The sequence below is a fragment of the Cornus florida genome, unplaced genomic scaffold (assembly GCF_030987335.1).
Source record: "Cornus florida cultivar Cherokee Brave unplaced genomic scaffold, ASM3098733v1 CherokeeBrave_3.0.0_Hap2_Chr05, whole genome shotgun sequence".
Classification (NCBI taxonomy): domain Eukaryota; kingdom Viridiplantae; phylum Streptophyta; class Magnoliopsida; order Cornales; family Cornaceae; genus Cornus; species Cornus florida.
The window spans coordinates 115,566,948-115,585,513 of record NW_026775575.1 but is presented as its reverse complement, the minus strand read 5'-3'; the positions used below and the strand labels follow the sequence as shown (position 1 = coordinate 115,585,513).

The window sequence follows — 18,566 nt, the reverse complement described above, 5'->3', positions numbered from 1 at the left end:
TACACTGCAACCATCTTGGAGATCAATAGGAAGCTTCCGTGCACAACTTAAATTCCTTTTCCTTTTCTTTTTTTGGCAAGAAAATTCCATAATTCCATATGTTTTTTTACCACCAATGAATAGATTTCTAAGTGATCGTAACAGTTTGATGTAAAATTTCTGACCTGCAAAACAAGTATGATGGTACAGAAAAGAAGAGTTGAAGGTGATTACCACATAGTGGGAGACACTGGTTTAGTCTAAAGTCATTATCAACTCCATTCATGCACAAACTGACTCTTGCAAAAAAAAAAAAAAAAAAAATTCAGTTGGGGCATCATTGCTTTGAACAGGTCACAAACTATGTCTCAAACAACTTAGAGAATTGACTTCAAAACATTGTTATGATAATCCATCCACTATAAGTATGCTATGTTAATAATCTCAGCTACTTACAAGTAGAGACACTGCCACTAAGACAGCAGCAAAACCATCACCAACTCACCTTTCGCAAACAGAGTATACTTTCTAATAATGGCAGTAGAGGCTCAAGTTCACAACCAGTTTGAAGTGAACTTCACCAGAAAATCTATCATCAAAGCAATCTGTCCCTTGCCAGACCCTCATGTTCTCACTCTCTCAAACCTTGACCTTCTTTCTGGACGCTTTCCCGTCACATACTTTTATTTCTACCATAAACCACCCGTTGATGATTTCGTGTCAGTCGTAGAGGCCCTTAGCCTCTCCCTCGCTGCAACGCTTCACCATTTTTATCCATTTGCTGGTCGGATTGTTCAGAACCCAAAAACCGCTGAGCCTGAAATCATCTGTGACAACAATGGTGCTCTTCTTGTGGAGGCCCAGGCTAACATCCCTCTAAGAGTGCTAAACTTCTACAATCTTAATCAATCTCTTCAGGGAAAACTAGTCTGTATCAACACTGACTTCCCATTGCAAATCCAGGTAACGCGCTACACCTGTGGAGGCATATCAATGACATTTACATTTGACCATGCGTTGGGTGATGCGAGTGCCTTTGGTAAGTTTCTTCTTACATGGTCTGAAATAGCCACAAGTAAGCCAATTCATTGCATACCAGATCACCGTAGACACCTCTGCCCCCGATTTCCTCCTTCTTATGACCCGTCATTGGACACAACTTTCGTCTCCTGCACTATGGACGACATACTTAACATGCCAACACGAAATATATTGCTCAAGCGCCTATATAATATAGATGTATCAAGCATTAACTTGTTGCAGAGACTTGCATGTATTGATGGTAGCAAAAGAACCAAAATAGAGGCTTTCTCAGCTTACATCTGGAAGATAATGGTCAGCGCGATAGATGGAAGTCATGAAAATTGTAAGATGGGTTGGTTAGTCGATGGGAGAACTAGAATGTGTAAAGATCAGAATTTTATGTCGAACTACATAGGAAATGTCTTGTCTCTAGCTACTGGTGAGGCAAGCTTGTCTGAACTGAAGCAAGGATCCATATCACGTGTTGCCAAGATAGTCCATGAAGCAATTTCCAAGGTAACTAATGAGGCACATTTCTTGGATTTGATTGATTGGATTGAGTGTCATAGGCCTGGTTTGATGCTAGCTAAGATAGTGTTAGGTCGTGGAGGGCCTGCTGTTGTAGTGTCATCGGGAAGGAGGTTTCCCGTCGCTGAATTGGATTTCGGATTTGGGAGTCCGGTGCTTGGGACTGTCTGTTCAACTATAGAAAGGATTGGAGTTGGTTATATAAACCAAAGGCAAAGTGCAAAGGGCGACGGGTCTTGGACTGTATCGGCCATCTTATGGCCGGAGTTGGCTGCTGCACTGGAGTCTGATTCTGCTCATGTTTTTCAGCCCATGGATGCAAATCATCTTCAATTTTAGAGCCATTCCATATCTCAATCTGTAAAGGAAAGAAACTTGATCTTTAAGATGTGGGTATGTGACAGTAGAAATGTACCAGAATAATGTAAGAGTAAACGCATACTATGCATATGTACATTATTTTTACACTTCAAATAAGGGGAAAAAAAAAAAACTCAAAACTGTCATTGCTTGTTATAGAAGAAAAAAACTCAGGAAGGCGCAATATTTATATGAATCCGGACAATTTAAACTCAAATTCAGCCATATTTACTGGGAAGGGGTCATTGCTAAACTCAGGCTGTATCATGAGAACAAAGATTTGAATATCAAAACTTCTTTGTGTAAATAATTTAATACAGTAATGCCAAGTGATAGATCTGTACCAAACCCTCCCCTTACATCAAGGTTGATTAATGGACCAACTATTCTAGATCAAGGAATTGGGACTATTCTAGATCTTCTGATTGTTAGAAACAGATAGCAGACCTTGTAAAGCTAACCCCGAAGTAAAATCAAAACCCTGTAGACGACATCATAGAGGGAGTACCCTTTGTTTTTGCTGTGCCCCTGAAATCAATAAGCAAAATAAAGTTACATTTAGATCTTCATAGGAAGTCCCATAAATGGGATACTCATCCAGCAAGTTCCCAATCAAAATGCTGGTTAGAACATTAAAATGAAATGTCACATGCAAGCGTGTCATGTAACAAAAGCATCTCCACTTGCAATATATATTAAAAAAATAACAATAACAATAACAAGAATAATAAAAGCATCTCCACCAAATATTTTCATTTTTAAAAAAAATAAAAGTAAATGCACACACACCCACAAACTGCCCCTAGTAGGGCTTAAACACTCAACCTCCCCTATGAGGAGGAGAGAGAATACCATCTGGGCTCATATGAAATAAATACACATAAAATCATCATATAGGCGCCCAATAAACGCTCATGCTCTCTAGATATTTTAAATTTTGATGCTCTCACGCTCCCGCCCTGCGTGACTTAGGATAGGACCACACCTGGTCTCAGTTCTGCAGAGGAGGCTCAGGTACAGGCAAACTTGGCTACTTTGATGGCCAAGAAAAGCTTAAATCTGTACTTAATAAAGGGTAGAAGGGCTATAGTTAAAGAAGGCACAAAAAAATTAAAGGTTTCTGGAACATAAGTGCAAGGCACAAAGTAAAGTGAGAGCCTAAACAAATTACAGGGCGTGTGCACACATCAAACATAGGTATTATAGAAAAATAAATAAATTATGCAACATAAACAAGTCAAGACCAAAATGAGGGAAATTTTCAATATATCAATGGGATGGTTAGCTAGATTAATGTATATATCTTCTCAACTTCTCAATTTGTATAAACATACAGTTAAACCATTGTACAGTTAACACCATTGAAAACACAAAACTGGTCAAACTTTTTGTTTCTTTCAAAAAAGTGGAATTTTTGGCATATCAACTAGGAAGGTAAAATAAATCAATGCATTACAATCTGTATTATCTTAATATATATATATATATATATACACATATATATTTTTTCCTGATCTTAAATTACATCAGAATCATAAATATTAACAAATCCAGCATTAGATACATATAATGCAAGTTGTCAATCTTAAGCTAAGAAATTCCAAAAGCCAAATATCTAACAAGTTTAATCAATAAATTAATCAAATATGACCACATTGATATAAAGTATAAACTACCGACTATTAAAATATGACCACATTGATTAAGGGTTAAAAAAGTGCTTTTTTTCCTGAAGCCAACCGAAAATTGCTTGCCTGAGAGCTTTATGTGCCCGACTGCAGGAGCTTTAACAAGCCTGCAGCTTCTTTGGAGCCTAGAGACACCATTATAAACTATGTGTTGGGCTATATGCAATTAGAGGAAGTGGTGGAGTTCTGAACAATTTATTTCAGGCATAGTTGTTTACGCTTAGGACCAAAAAACCCTAGGCCCATCAAGGCTTGACAGTAACACCACAACCTACAATAAAATAATTGTCAGTTGCACGATATCCATGTTCCAACTTAAGACATGCAAAATTAGGACTCCCTCTGTCCCAAATCAAATGCCCCTTTTGGGCACTCTTAACTTAACTCTTTATAGAGACATGCAATCAATGCATGTTTCCTTCTAAAATTCCAAAACTAACCTTGTAAAATTCTAGAGAGACGTTTATATTTAGGAAAGTTATTAAAAAATGATAACATAGAAAAGCTTCAATTTTTTACATTTGACTTTTCAAAACAAAACATATTTTGGAATATCACAAAATGAAAAGAGGGACACTTATTGTCAGACAGGGAGTAAAATACATGCCAGATCAGTAATGTATATGTTTACATGATAGAGCATGCACAGAAAGAGATGAGAACTACTTTTATAAAACAACCTTAAGTTAACCTCCACTACTGAAAGAAAAGAAGCAATACTAATTTCAACACAAAATAAAAGGAAATAAAAGAACTTCTAAACTTTGTAGAATTCTATCTTTTGTGCTGCAATTTTTTTCTTCTATAAAACAGTTATTGGACCTGGTATTCTTCATGGGATAAAATTATAAATAAATATATTCACGAGACAGTTGAAGTCACACCAATTGGAGAACAAATGAGAGAAAACAAACTGAGAGGGTTTGCCATGTGCAACAAAGACCATTAATCACAATAGTAAGGAAGAGTGATGTGATCCATATTGACAGCAATGCTAGGAAAGAAGAAAGACAAAAACTAAACGGGTTGAAATGGTAAGAATATATATGACAGCGTATGTTTGATTGACGATAAGATGCAAAACGGAACAGGGTTCATGTAGACCCCAAGTAGTTGAAAAAAGGCTTTGTGGAGTTGAAGAGTTCCAAGCAAGATAATAATGGGGAAAATAAAACAATGATGAATCAACTCCAACATGGAATACCTTGAAACTTGTTATCTAAAGTTTTACAGTTTCTAACATCCATGAACTGGAAAGCGAACCTCTTTGGATCCAGAAGTTGGATTACTGATCCTGTTCCATGCATCTAATAAACACATGATCTCAAACTCACACCCATTTCAGCTTTCAGAAACTGTAACCTCCGTCTAGTTCATGTCTCGTTGCTGGCCTGGGAAACAGAATTTAAATGAGATACAATTATTTGCATAGTGAACTTTTCGTCTTTGAAGAACTTGCATGTTCATGTATCCCAGCAAAGAGAATCTGAATGGAAAACAACAAAGCATTGGCTGACCAGGGCATTCACCTCTTAATATGAGCAGGTTCCCATTTGGGGGAAATTTCCATCTTGCATTGCGTTACCTGGGTTAACATCAAACTCTATTTGCTGTAGCTGTAAGCGAAAAAAAGCATCCAAGCCACAAGCTAGTAATCACTGACAAAATACTTGCAGCTACCTAGTACAAAATTTTCTAATTACATGCCTATGGACCAGGGTAGAGGCTCATACCATGATGATTTTTATGTGTCCGATCGTTGAGTTCCACCTACAGAGCTCAATATTAATTAACTATAATACAAAATAGTGGAGAAGAACAAAACAAGAACTACAATTCCGTTTTTCTATATGAAAAATAAATAAATGTATTACGAGGAAAACAACGCCACAACACAATGGAAAAGAACAGAAAGCAAGAAAATGTTAAATAGCTAGCCCTTGTAATCCCTATAAACTTAGCCTCAGTAATTCCTCAAGGATGGTAAAGATGACCACTAAAGTTCTTTAAGGTGAAGCCACATGCTTTGCCAGAAAATCTGCCTTATCATTCATTAAGAGATGTAAGAATCAAATAGATCTCACCAGTGGGCATTGGCCCAATGGTATAACCTCTCCTCCCTCAAAGTGGAGGTGGGGGTTCAACCCCCATAGCAGGTAATTTGTGAAATGTGCATAAGTATTTACCCAAAAAAAAAAAAAATCTGGGAGATCTCAGCCTCCACAGCGCAAAAGAAAATCAAACTTAATTTGCATCAAGAAGCATAGGACAAAGAAAGCAGTATAAATTTTTTTTTTTTTTTTTTTTTTTTTTTTTTTTTTTTTTGGGGGTGGTTGGGGGTACTGGCCACAGCCTCAAAAAGCCCCTCATCCCAACGTAGATACTTCCTAAAGGCACTCTAATAAAGCTAGAAAATCACCCTTTAAGAGCAAAAGCATTTCCAACTAGTCTAGAGAAAATTACAAAAAAAAAAAAAAAAAAAAAAAAAACTTTATTACCAAAACAATCACAAACCCAACCCACCAAATTGGTGAGTATGTTCCTCATCCAACTCGGCCAAGTCAGCTTCTCGATTCTATGTACACTGAATTTAACACAATCCATGTGCGCCAAACTTTAAACTCATCCTTTTTTTTGTTTTGTTTTTTTTTTTTATAAGTAAAATTTATTAAAGAAACCGCTCAAAGGGGGAGCGAAACCCAAGGACAAAACAAGGCCAAAATGCCTCAAGCCATCAAAGAGGCCAAAAAAACAACCAACTCCTCTACAGATCGAAAATCTCTCCCTGAAACCCAACAAAAAAGAGTGGAGATAATAGAGAACTTAAGCATAGAGATAGGCTTCTCCTTTCCTTCGAAATATCTCCGATTTCTCTCAAGCCAAATACACCACCAAATGCACAGAGGCGTCGCCCTCCAAGCGTCCCGAGTGAGAGCCCCCACTAAACATCATCTCCAAGCCTCAATCAACCCTCTAGAGGATTCCGGCATAACCCAAGGAATCACAAACAGCCCAATCATCAAAACCCAACAGTCCCTAGCCATGCTGCAATGAAGAAGAAGGTGATCAACGGTCTCCGCATCTCGCAAGCACAAATAACATCTATTAACCACCACCTGATTCCTCCTCCTCAAATTATCCTGAGTCAAAATCCTACCCAAGACAGAAGTCCAAGCAAAGAAGGCCATCTTAAGAGAAGCCTTGGTTCGCCAAATGGACTTCCAAGGAAAAAAACCGCCAGCGCCCTATGTTACCCGGACTCGGGTACGGGTGTCGGACACGGATACGTGTCTAGGGGTCGGATTCGTCAATCTATCTATTTTCAGGATACGGGGACACGGATTAAAAGTGTCCAAATATTGGACACGGGTATTTGGACACTTTGAAAAGAGAGAAAAATTTGTAAGTTTTTTTTTATGTTTGAGACATTAATCATAAAACTAAAAAATATATATATCAATTGTACTTTTTTATAAAAAATTTATAATTATTACTGCATTTGTTTGCCTCATTTGATTTGTGGCATGTCATGGCTATGCATTCCCCTGTTACTGCTATTTTATGGAACCTGTAAATAAGAAATTCTGAACTGTAGGGCTTCTTTTGTATACCCAAGGGCGGGTTTGGGCTTGGGCTAATATGCCTCTGTATGTGAATCTTGGCATTTGGGCCTGTACAAGTCAAAGCACGATTAAAAAGAATGACTAATTCAATATGGGCTAATATGTCTTTTTGTGCATTTTAGTCATTGATTGATGCTTGGGTTTTGGGCTTGCACAAGTCCAAAGCACAATTAAAAAGGAGGCCCATTCAATGTACATGGTATTTATAACTGTAAAAAGCAAAGTTACAGGCTTACAACTGTAACCCACCACAGTAATGCTTTACAACTGTGTCCCATCCCTTATCTTTTCAGATCCAAATAAACAGGTGTTAAGTTATTAACAATTGCGTGAAACCACGCTCAAGATGGCACAAAAAATTGAACAAAAGCCAGCGCGTGCTAGTTCACAAACAGCAAGTGTCTTCAACCTCCAGACCACCGATCCGAACCAGAACGCCATTGTTGAAATAGAAAACTTCGTATGGCTACAGATTTAACAAAAAAACACGAAAAAAATTCCTGATCCTTCACAAGCATCAAACTACACATCATTCTATGTATTTTCTTGGTCAGTCGTGTCCGATTGAAGAATGGAGGGTCGGACGTATATCCTGTGTCCGTGTTCGTGTCGTGTCGTGTCGACACGGGCACTCTGGCCTTCACTGACGAGTCCAGGTAACACAGCCAGCGCCAACCGAAAGACACCTGAAGAAGGATCTCACCTCAAAACGACCCTGAGGGTTAGGAATCCAAAGCCAATAGTCAGGATCTCTAACTGAAATCGTCTGACAGTACAACAACTCCAAAAACCGGGTCACCTCCTCAATCTCCCAATCCTGGAAGTGCCTCCTAAACTGAACATCCCAAGTCAATCTGCCGTTATCAAAATGATAACAGTCGATCACCATGGCCTGCCTATGTGAGGCAATCCTAAAAAGCCGTGGGAAAGCAAGCGCAAGAGGAAGCTCCCCACACCAAAGATCCTCCTAAAATCTGATCCTTCTACCATCCCTGATTCGAAAACGAACATGCTTGCAGAAATCGTCCCACCCCTTTCGAATGGCAGTCCAAACCCCCACACCCCTAGGACCACGCGCCAAAAGAGAACACCACCCTCCACTGCTCTCCCCAAATTTATGCGCAATAACCCTCCTCCAAGGCCATCGCCTCTCTACCCCAAACCTCCACAGCCATTTCCCAAGGAGGGCCTTATTGAAAGGCACCAACCTCCTAATCCCCAAACCACCCCTCCGAATAAGACGACACACTTGCTCCCAACGAACCTAAGTGATACTTAAACTCCCCCCCCCCCCCCCAAAAAAAAAAAAAAAAGAAAATTGCGTTGCAATCTCTCAATCCTCTCCGCCACAGAGGAAGGAATCTGAAAAAGAGAGATGAAATAAATGGGGAGGCAAGAAAGGATACTCTTAATCAGAGTGACCCGACCCCCCTTTGAGAGATACTGTTTCTTCCAACCCGCCAGCCTTCGTTCAAATCTATCCACAACCGGATCCCAACTCCCCACACATCTCGAAGGAGCACCCAGGGGCAACCCTAAGTAAGAAATAGGAAAGGAGCCAGTGCGACAACCGAGAATCTGGGCAAACCTCTCAATCTTTGGGACATCCCCAACCGGCACAAGAACACTCTTACCAACATTCACCTTTAACCCAGAGACAACTTGGAACCAAACCAAAACACATCTCAGATATCTCAACTGAGTCGCATCAGCATCACAGAGCACAAAAGTGTCATCAGCAAACATCAAGTGAGAAATCTCCAACTGGCTAGCAGCATCTCTGCCCACCCTAAAGCCTCTCAAAAAACCCAAATCAACCGCCCTTTTAATTAATCTACTAAGGGCTTACATCACAAAGAGGAACAAGAACGGAGAAATAGGATCTCCTTGTCTCAACCCCCTCGAACTAGAGAAAAAACCGATCGGAGTTCCATTCACAAGAACTGAAAAACGAGCACAGGAAATACAAAACAGGACTATAACTTCTCAAAAAGTCCATTAAGCATACCAAGAGACAATACCATTCCCAACACCCTTAGAGAAACCTACACTATAACTTCTCAAAAAGTCCACTAAGCATACCAACACAACCAAGCTTGCAAAACATCACCTCACTTTCCACCTCAAATTTCTAAAATCCCCATAGAGCACAAATCACATGACTAATTACCATAACAATCACAAACCCAACCCACCAAATTTCTTTCGAACAAGAACCAGCGTTGCAATAAGACAATTAAATATGTTACCTCCCCACACTAGAAGAGAACGTCCTTAAAGTTCCTTTACTCTCTTGGCAACTAAACCATAATTTTGAAAAGGGACAAAAAAATATCTTGGAATGCTCAAAAGAATACTTATGATCAGGTTTAGCTTCCTATACTACTCAATGCTCATGTATGAACCTCCACAAAGCCCCCAACATATGAGCTTCATCAGTGGGCATTTATCCTATAAATTGTGCAAAGCTTATTTAGATCACATATAACTCATCTTACCAGTTGCAAAAGCAAAAACAGAAACCAAAAACTATAATAGCGCCACAAGCATATTCAACCAATATGATTCTATAAATCAATGCTTCTTTGTGCCTAATAAAACTAAAAGAAGCAATATGATTTGTGAGACAGTTCATCTTCTTTAAAAAAATTATGGTTCCAAGGCTTCAAGCTGGAAAAAAAATTAAGAAAGAATAAAAATTAAAGAAAAAGAGAGGAAGGATTCAAAATGTAAGTTCTATGAAAACATAAAATTTGATACCATGTTCAAAATACAACAATGTCCTAGCGAGCTAAATTCAAGAGGAAGATACACTTCATGTTCCACAGTTACAAATCTTATTTCTGTTAGTAGCGTTACCAAACAATTAAATTGCAGTGTAACGTTCTTTCCCTCTCATTGTATTTTTCAGGATCTGGAGTCGAAACGGATGATTGGCAGTGGGCGTTAAGTGGGCCGTCTATACCTGTTGGATGCTTCTTTGTCACCTCAAGCACATGTACCTTCATTTCTAATTTTGTTTCTGATTGTGCTCTCTCATCCTCCTATCGAAGTTTTCTTCTTTCTGTTGCCTCGGTTCCTCTTCCGTCTAGTGTTGCAAATGCACTAGCACAACCTCAATGGCGTGATGTTATGACAGAAGAACTACAAGCACTTGAGAAAAATCAGACTTGGGACATGGTTTCACTTCCTATTGGACGAAAGGTTATAGGTTGTTGTTTGGTGTTTACAGTTAAGCATAATCCAGATGGATCAGTTGCTCATTACAAGGCCCGATTGGTCGCCAAGGGTTATGCTCAGACTTATGGCATAAATTATTAAGAGACTTTTGCCGCTGTTGCCAAGATGAATATCATCCGTGTATTATTTTCCGTTACTGCGATTCGATATTGGCCTCTATTTCAGTTAGACGTCAACAATGCCTTTCTCAATGGTGATTTGCAGGAGGAGGTGTACATGGTTCCTCTTCCAGGCTTTCGTTCTCATGCTCATTCTGGTATGGTTTGTCGTCTTCGTCGTTCTCTGTATGGCCTCAAGCAGTCTCCTCGAGCTTGGTCTGATCGCTTTGGCACCGCCATGCTCAAGTTTAGTTTCCACTAGAGTGTAACTGATCATACCTTGTTTTTGCGTCATTCAGGAGGTAAAACAGTTGCTCTCATTGTACATGTCGATGATATTGTTCTTACCGGAGATGATACTACCGGAATTGCTGAGGTTAAGAGCTATCTTGGCTGTAAGTTTGAGATTAAGGATCTTGGTCCCCTACGGTACTTCTTGGGCATTGAGGTGGCTCGCTCCAAGGCTGGCATTTTCATCTCTCAACGCAAGTATGTTCTTGACTTACTTTCTGCTTCTGATCAGCTTGGCGCTCGTCCTGCTAATACTCCGATTGAGCAAAATCATCGGTTGGCTGTTCTGAGGGGAAGTTGTTGTAAGATGTTGGTCAATATCAACGACTTGTGGGGAAACTCATCTATTTATCTATGACTCGACTTGATATTGCTTATGCCGTGAGTGTCGAGAGTCAATTCATGCACTCTCCTCGTACCCCTCACCTTGATGCAGCTATTCGGATCCTTCGCTACTTAAAAGGGTGTCCGAGCCATAGTATTTTGTTTGCCAATCATGGTCACTTAAGTGTTGAGGCTTGGACAGATGCTGATTATGCAGGATCAGTTTCAAATAGGAGGTCAACTTCGGATTATTGTACCACTATTGGTGGTAACTTGGTTACTTGGCGCAGTAAGAAACAGGATGTTGTCTCTCGATCTAGTGTAGAGGCAGAGTATAGGGCTATGGCTCTTGGGGTATGTGAGTTGCTATGGCTGAAAACCTTAATGACAGACTTGTGCCTTCCAGTGTCACTTCCATTCTCACTCTACTACGACAACAAGTTTGCCATAAGCATAGTAGCAAATCCCGTTCAGCATGACAGGACTAAGTATATAGAGGTGGACCGTCACTCCATTCGAGAGAAGATCATCACTGGTCAAATTTGCACTCCATTTGTCACAAGCTCTCAGCAGCTTGCAGACATTCTTACAAAGGGAGTCAACAAGATTGTGTTTGAGAATGCACTGTCCAAGTTAGACGTTTCAGATATCCACGCACCAACTTGAGGGAGAGTGTTAGCATATATGGTAGCCATAATTTATAGAATAACTTACCATATTAGCATGATTATGCATGTGTTAGCATATATGATAGCCACGATTTATGGAATGACTTACCATATTAGCAGAGATTTGATTATGCTATAGAATATGCCATATAATATGTTTTAGAATATGTTGTAATTTGATTTAGATTTGATTTAGTTTCCTTTCTTGTAATATAAGCATGTGCTCTTTTTATCTATAAATACTAGATACTAGAGATGTGAATGAGTGGTTCATCTCATTCAAGCCTTTACACAATTTTCTCATTTTTCTTCTATATTGTATTTCTACTGATACACACAGAGAGTGCCCATCCATCAAAATAATAGATTATACGGATAGAATGACTTACTAAACCACAAAGAGAAAATTGTTTTCCCATAGCAAACTTCTTTAAAAAATTATGGTTCCAAGGCTTCAAGCTCGAAAAGAATTTAGATAGAATAAAAATAAAAGAAAACGAGAGGAAAACTTCCAAATGTAAGTTTTATGAAAACGGAAAATTTGATACATGGTCAATATACAACAGTGTCCTAGCGAGCTAACTTCAGGAGGCAGATACACAAAGAGACTGCTCATCCATCAAAAGAACAGATTATGAGGATAGCATGACTTACTAAACCACAAAGAGAAAATTGTCTTACCGTAGCAAACTTCTTTAAAAAAATATAGCTACAAGGCTTAAAGCTTGAAAAGAATTTAGAAAGAATAAAAATAAAAAATAAAAAAAGAGAGAGGAAGGCTTCAAAATGTAAGTATTCCGAAAACATAAAATTTGATACCACGGTCAAAATACAACAATGTCATAGCGAGGTAATTTCAAGAGGCATACACAGAGACTGCTCAAACATCAAAAGAACAGATTATACTGATAGAATGACTTACGAAGCCACAAAGAGAACATTGTCGTCCCATAGCAAACTCATGATCAGCAACACGCCTCTGCCTGTACCCATGGAAGAATAAGAAATTGTAAACCAACTAGGACCATATATGACACCGGTAACAGGGGAGGAAAAAAAAAAGAGAAGGGTCCAAATCAGACCTGATAGAGGAAACTTTATGGTGATTAATATCTTAGGTAAACATCAACTGGTTCTTGAAAGAGAAGGTGAGGTTGCCATCCCATGGTAAACAATCAGCTTGCCTGAAAAGGGTAAAGCAAAAAAGCATTTATTGATCATAAAAACCAACAACCTTGCAAGAGAACACAACAAAAAAATCTGCAAACAATTAATTGAAACAACGGAGTACGGATTAGATGCAATATTTCATGTACAAATTAAGAACCTGACCTTTTAGGACTATACTGATCATTTTTGATTTGTACTTGTTGAGTGCTGGTGCAACCCATGAATTAAAGTAGTGTATGTAACTTCATCTAATTTTACTCCTCTCTGAGACATAAGATCGCAAGTTTTAAAAGCTTCTTCTACCTTCCCTTCCTTGCAAAATCCATCGGTAAAAGTATTATAAGTGACAGAGTCAGGAACAATTCCCTTTTCTACCATCTCATCGAGAAGCTTCCTGGCTTTGTTCATATCACCTGCTTTACAATACCCAGCAATCATGACAGTGTATGTAATTTTATTAGGATGTATGTCATTTGAAGACATCTCCTGCAAGACACTCCCCAGTTTATCCATCTGACCTAACTTACAATAACCACCTATTAGGGCAGTATAACAAATGATATTTGGCAACAAGCCCTCCTTTCGCATTTCATCAAAAAGGTGTTTTGCATCCTCAACACAGCCAATATTGCACATCCCATGTATCAGAGAAGAATATGTGGCAAGAGTTGGTGGAATGCCCTTGCTTCTCATGTCATCCCGAAGTCTATAGGCCTCCACCATATTCCCGTTTCTACTGTAAGCTCTAATAAGTGCATTATAAACAATTGAATTTAACTCCATATTCTGCTTAAGCAGCTCATTAAAGAAATCTTTCCCCTCTTCAATTTTCTCAGCTTTACAATATCCATCTATCATGGCCCCATATGTATAAACATCGGGAACCAGACCATTCTTCTTGCACTCATTCCAAAGCAACATAGCTTCATCCATCTTGCCCACATTGCATAGTCCATGTATCAAAAGATTGTAAGTATAACTGTCTGGTTGAATGCCTCGCTTAACCATCTCTTCCCTTAGCTTAAATCCTTCCACCAATTTCCCCTCTTTGCAACACCCCCCGATGAGTGTGTTGTATGTAATCCTATCTAATTGCAAACCTCTCTTTAGCATCTCCTTGAGAAGCCTAACAGCCTCAAGCATGTTTCCTGCCACACAAAGTCCATGAATAAGAGCATTTGAGGTCACTATATTTGCTGCAAACCCTTTCTCCAGTAGTCTGAACCAAAGGTCAATTGCATCCGAATGCTTACCCTCCTTACAAAGCCCACCAACTAGCATGGTCAGCAAGCCATCATTTGGCCTTAATTTTCTCCACAGCATTTCCCTAACAAATCGTAGTGCCAAGTCGAACTTAGAATTCACACAAAGCCATAGAATAACTGCAGAAAAAGCACCGAGATTTATTGATAACTCCATCGAGAGCATCTCTTCCAAAAGCTGCTGGGCTTGATCCATCTTATTAGTCTTGCAGAAACCTTGAATAAGTGAATTAAAAGTAACTGAATTGGGCTTGAATCCCCTCAATACCATATCATCCCTTACCTTCATTGCATTCCTAACATTCCCTATTTTACAATACCCACCAATCAACGTGTTATAAACTACCTCATTCGGTAAAAAACCCTTTTCCAACATTTCATTCAAAACACAATTGGCTTCATCAAATCTCTCAAACTTCATCAAACCATTAATAAGGACACTATATGTTATAAGACTTGGGTTTAAGCCATTCTTTATCATTTTCTCTTTCAGCTGAAAAGCCTCATCCAAATCCCCATTTTTACACAGCCCGTGTATGATATTATTGTATGTAACAACATTCGGAGAAACACACATCTTCTCCATTTTCAAAAACAACCCCATTGCATCTTTAACCTTCCCTCCCTTGCAAAATGCATTAATTGCTGTAGTAAACGAATAAACATCTGGTATAACACCTTTGCATATAATGTCAAACACATCGTAACTCTTCTGGAGTTGATTGTCCTTCACAAGAGAACTCAACAAATAGTTACAAGTCCTCAAAGACGCAAACATACCCTTACTTGCCAACAACTGGAATACGTCCAATGCAAAGTCAAAACCCAAATTTTTGAATTGGGTACAATAGACATGTATCAATAAATCAAATGTCCGAACGCTAAGAGCAGACTCGGACACCGTATTCAAATTCACCAGTGCAATGGCTATCTCAAGATGCCTATTTTTGGTGTCATTAAACAAAACTGGAAGCTTCAAATCAGTTAACCGAATCAAAAGCAAGCGAGCGGCATCATCAAGTTTTGAACCAATAAGCAAACGAATTAAAACGCAATAAGATCTAACAGTGAATCTAAACCCATAAGAATCAGAAGCAAAATGAAAGAAACTCAAAACAGTTTTTGGGTTCACTGATAAGTGAATGTCAAAGAGAACGCTATCGAATTGGGAAGGAGACAAAGTGGCTACAATATCGTTACATTTAGAGGAATCTAGAAATGGTTTTGAGAGGATCGAGGTTACCCACATGAGAAAACTCTTATCAAACGGTTCTGACTGCTTTTGGTGCTCTAATTGCTTCTGTGGTCGTTCGGTCTCTTGTTGTTGCTGGGCGTTGGAGGTCACGAAGGTTAAGAGACGCGTGAAGGGTGAGAAGCTTGAAGTGGGTTTGGCGATTGCGAGTCTTCTCAAATCCATTGATGGATGCATAAACAGAGAAGGTTTGGATTTTTGGGTTTAGCGCTGTTTGAGCCTGCCTTTAGAGAATTAAAGGTGGCTTTGATGGTGGTGGCGGTGGCGGTGGCGGTGGCGGCGAAGTCGCCTTGAGTTTCATTGCATGTTGAGAGGCGCAAAAACGGCCACGGAGTTTTTCAATTTGTCTAAAACCCTGCCGCAGGTAGGCACTGTGAAAATTTCTGTGCGCGCGTGTGAAAGAGAGAGGGAGAGAGAGATAGTAGGGCCAAATGTGAGATACTGGCCAGGCCTAATGGAACTAAGCCCAATCTGGTTTTTGAGAAATTATGATAGGGTCCAACTCGTTATGTTTACTGGGCTTAAGGTATTATGATCCAGCCCATTAATTTGGTGTTGGGTTGAGAGGATTCGAGGTCCACGAATAGATAGGGAGATACTCTATACCCATTAAATTAGGCCCAACAATACTAGACTATACATCAAAAAAGATTATACTAATATCCACTCATATTGGCCTTTTCATCACCGTATTGTGGTAAAACATTATTGTCCTATGTTTGTGTTTTTTTCTTCACGTGTATTGGCTTCATAACACATGCACTATTTAAGTTAGGAGTGCGATTTGAAAGCCAGATCCCGAAGACTTACCTCATGGATCTTTGCCAACGCCATTGTGCCCTTGAGGGGTAGTAATTGCTATATTAGTTTTGACAATATATTTTAGAAAAATATTCAAAACACTAGCTCCATGAGCGGCACAGAATATGATTTAACTGTCATGAATTTTCATGACACGTATCACAAATGTTTTTAATAGTTCCATTTTGTCCATCAGATCAAATAAAACTTGGTCCATATTTATTCAAATTAATTCTACATGAGATTACAAAAAAAGTAATAAGAAATTTGTTTGTGGGTGACATAGTCCTGTTGGACATTTCTAAAGCAATTAAGTTAGAAAGGTAGAGTTGTTGAAAGTACAATTAGTGCTATTTAAATATTATACAAAATTTAAAATATAATTATAAATTAGAGTAAAATATATTAAACTATATATATATATAATAGGCCGAGGCTAGAATTTGATTCATATTTTTAAAACATATTCACTCTGATATGCACCAGTTTATAAAGTTGCCACAATCACCCCCTGGGCCTAACATCCTCGTTGACCACACTTCTAGCTCTAATACCATTTGTAATGGTTCACTCCACCACATGGTATGATATTGTCCGCTTTGAGCCTGAACCCACACGATTTTACTCTTAGATTTTATCCCAAAATGCCTAATACCAATTTGAGATAATACCACCATATATAAGCACTTTACATTTCCTTTACCCAAGTGATGTAGGATTGTGCAACCTATACCTCATCCAGTATGGTAGTCTATTAGTGCCTCTACACCCGCTTACGGCACACCATCCACAAGGTCGCCACATAGACACTCAAAATCACATTCACATTATTTGTCTAACCTGGCTTTATTTTTCAACTTACGTTGCATGCAAGTTTTATTCACAAGTTTTTTCAACATATGGACCAACCAATAGAAAATGAAAGGAATTAACTTGGCATTCTTAATTTTGGTTCTTAATAGAGAAAACAACAATAGAGGGAAATTGACAAAGAATAAAAGTTTATGAATCTCATAAGTCCACCACATATGTCGATTCAAGTTTTATTGTCAGATCACGTAGGCATTATGTGATTTATTCCATAGCCATCTTTATCAAAATGATATATACTTTTACCAAAATCATACCAAGGAAGGAATATATTAGTTCAGGGTGATTGGGAGGGGGTGATTTGCAACTTTTGAATAGTTTAGGGTTTGATTTGCATCCCAAGATGGTTCACGGATTTTTTTTTCCCACTCTCTTAAGGGTCATTTTGGTTAATTAATAGGAGATTATAAAAGTAATTTAATGGTTTACATGAATTAATTTAGAAGTTAAATGGTAAGTACGTATTTTTATCATAGTTGGTGGTATCTTTGTTTAGTTTACCAAACCTAGAGGAGTTACTGTTCAAAAAGTGTTTAAATTGTAGATAATTATTTTTAATCTAAACCTAAAGAGGTGTTAATGCAATTTATCCAAAGTTAATAAGACATTTTTAAAGAAAACTTAGCAAATTAAGTTAGAAAGGTGGACCAAACAATAGAAAATGAAATGATAAACTTAGCATTCTTAATTTTGGTTCTTAATAAAGAAAACAACAAGAGAGGAAAATTGACAAAGGATAAAGTTTGTGAATCTCAAAGTTCACCACATACGTCGATTCAAGTTTCTGGTCATGCAGTCATTATGTGATCTGTTCCATAACAGTCTTCGTCAAAATGATGTATACTTTTCCAAAACAAGAGGTAGGTCCACCCATCATCATAGTCCACATATTCAATTGCACAAAAAGAAAATAAAAGAAAAAGCAATGGAAAGAGAAGTAACAGATATTTTATGCATATCATATGTATAAAAGTTAAAATCCCTTCAGACTTTGAAGATTCACATATTTTAAAAAAATAAGTACAAATTTTGAAGTGATTGTAGCAATGAGTTTTATGGATGGCTTATCTAATTTATGAGTTATATGAATGGATGTATAAATAAATAAATATATATATATGTTTGTGTGTGTGCATATATATAATCATTGATATATATGTATATGTGATTTTAAATAATCAAGGATTATTAAGAAGGGTGTATACATATCTATATATTTTAAAGAATATATGTGTATATCATATATCATTTAAGATAATTAATATTATTATTCATATTTGGTATATCATGCTTTATAGGTAGTATGGTTGATTAAATCATAATAGACTAGTTATGAAATTAATGTTATGCTTTTGATATGCATTGGATGTCTATGTATGATTTCGTTTA

General features: G+C 38.1%; 3 protein-coding genes across 5 annotated transcripts; 2 read left to right on the top strand and 1 right to left on the bottom strand.

Annotated features, from left to right (window-relative positions):
* The first annotated feature begins 412 nt into the window (after positions 1-412).
* On the top strand, positions 413-1,984 carry LOC132308828 (coniferyl alcohol acyltransferase). Its single transcript, XM_059807075.1, has one exon. The coding sequence runs from the start codon at positions 514-516 to the stop codon at positions 1,867-1,869; it is 1,356 nt and encodes a 451-aa protein (XP_059663058.1). The 5' UTR covers positions 413-513; the 3' UTR covers positions 1,870-1,984.
* LOC132308826 (pentatricopeptide repeat-containing protein At4g19440, chloroplastic) lies at positions 1,750-15,884 on the bottom strand. Of its 3 annotated transcripts, none has more exons than XM_059807071.1 (8): positions 13,155-15,884; positions 12,905-13,006; positions 12,745-12,805; positions 5,312-5,348; positions 5,108-5,194; positions 4,783-4,969; positions 2,338-2,418; positions 1,750-1,888 (listed from the first exon to the last, which is right to left on the bottom strand). In XM_059807071.1, the coding sequence occupies exon 1, from the start codon at positions 15,681-15,683 to the stop codon at positions 13,173-13,175; it is 2,511 nt and encodes an 836-aa protein (XP_059663054.1). In that variant the 5' UTR covers positions 15,684-15,884; the 3' UTR covers positions 1,750-1,888; positions 2,338-2,418; positions 4,783-4,969; positions 5,108-5,194; positions 5,312-5,348; positions 12,745-12,805; positions 12,905-13,006; positions 13,155-13,172. The 3 variants fall into 3 exon arrangements, with proteins under 3 accessions (XP_059663054.1, XP_059663055.1, XP_059663056.1); XM_059807072.1 differs by having other exon boundaries at positions 4,842-4,969; XM_059807073.1 differs by lacking the exons at positions 4,783-4,969; positions 5,108-5,194; positions 5,312-5,348.
* LOC132310038 (uncharacterized mitochondrial protein AtMg00810-like) lies at positions 11,185-11,820 on the top strand. Its single transcript, XM_059808281.1, has 2 exons — positions 11,185-11,508; positions 11,728-11,820. The coding sequence occupies exons 1-2, from the start codon at positions 11,185-11,187 to the stop codon at positions 11,818-11,820; spliced, it is 417 nt and encodes a 138-aa protein (XP_059664264.1).
* Positions 15,885-18,566: the final 2,682 nt, after the last annotated feature.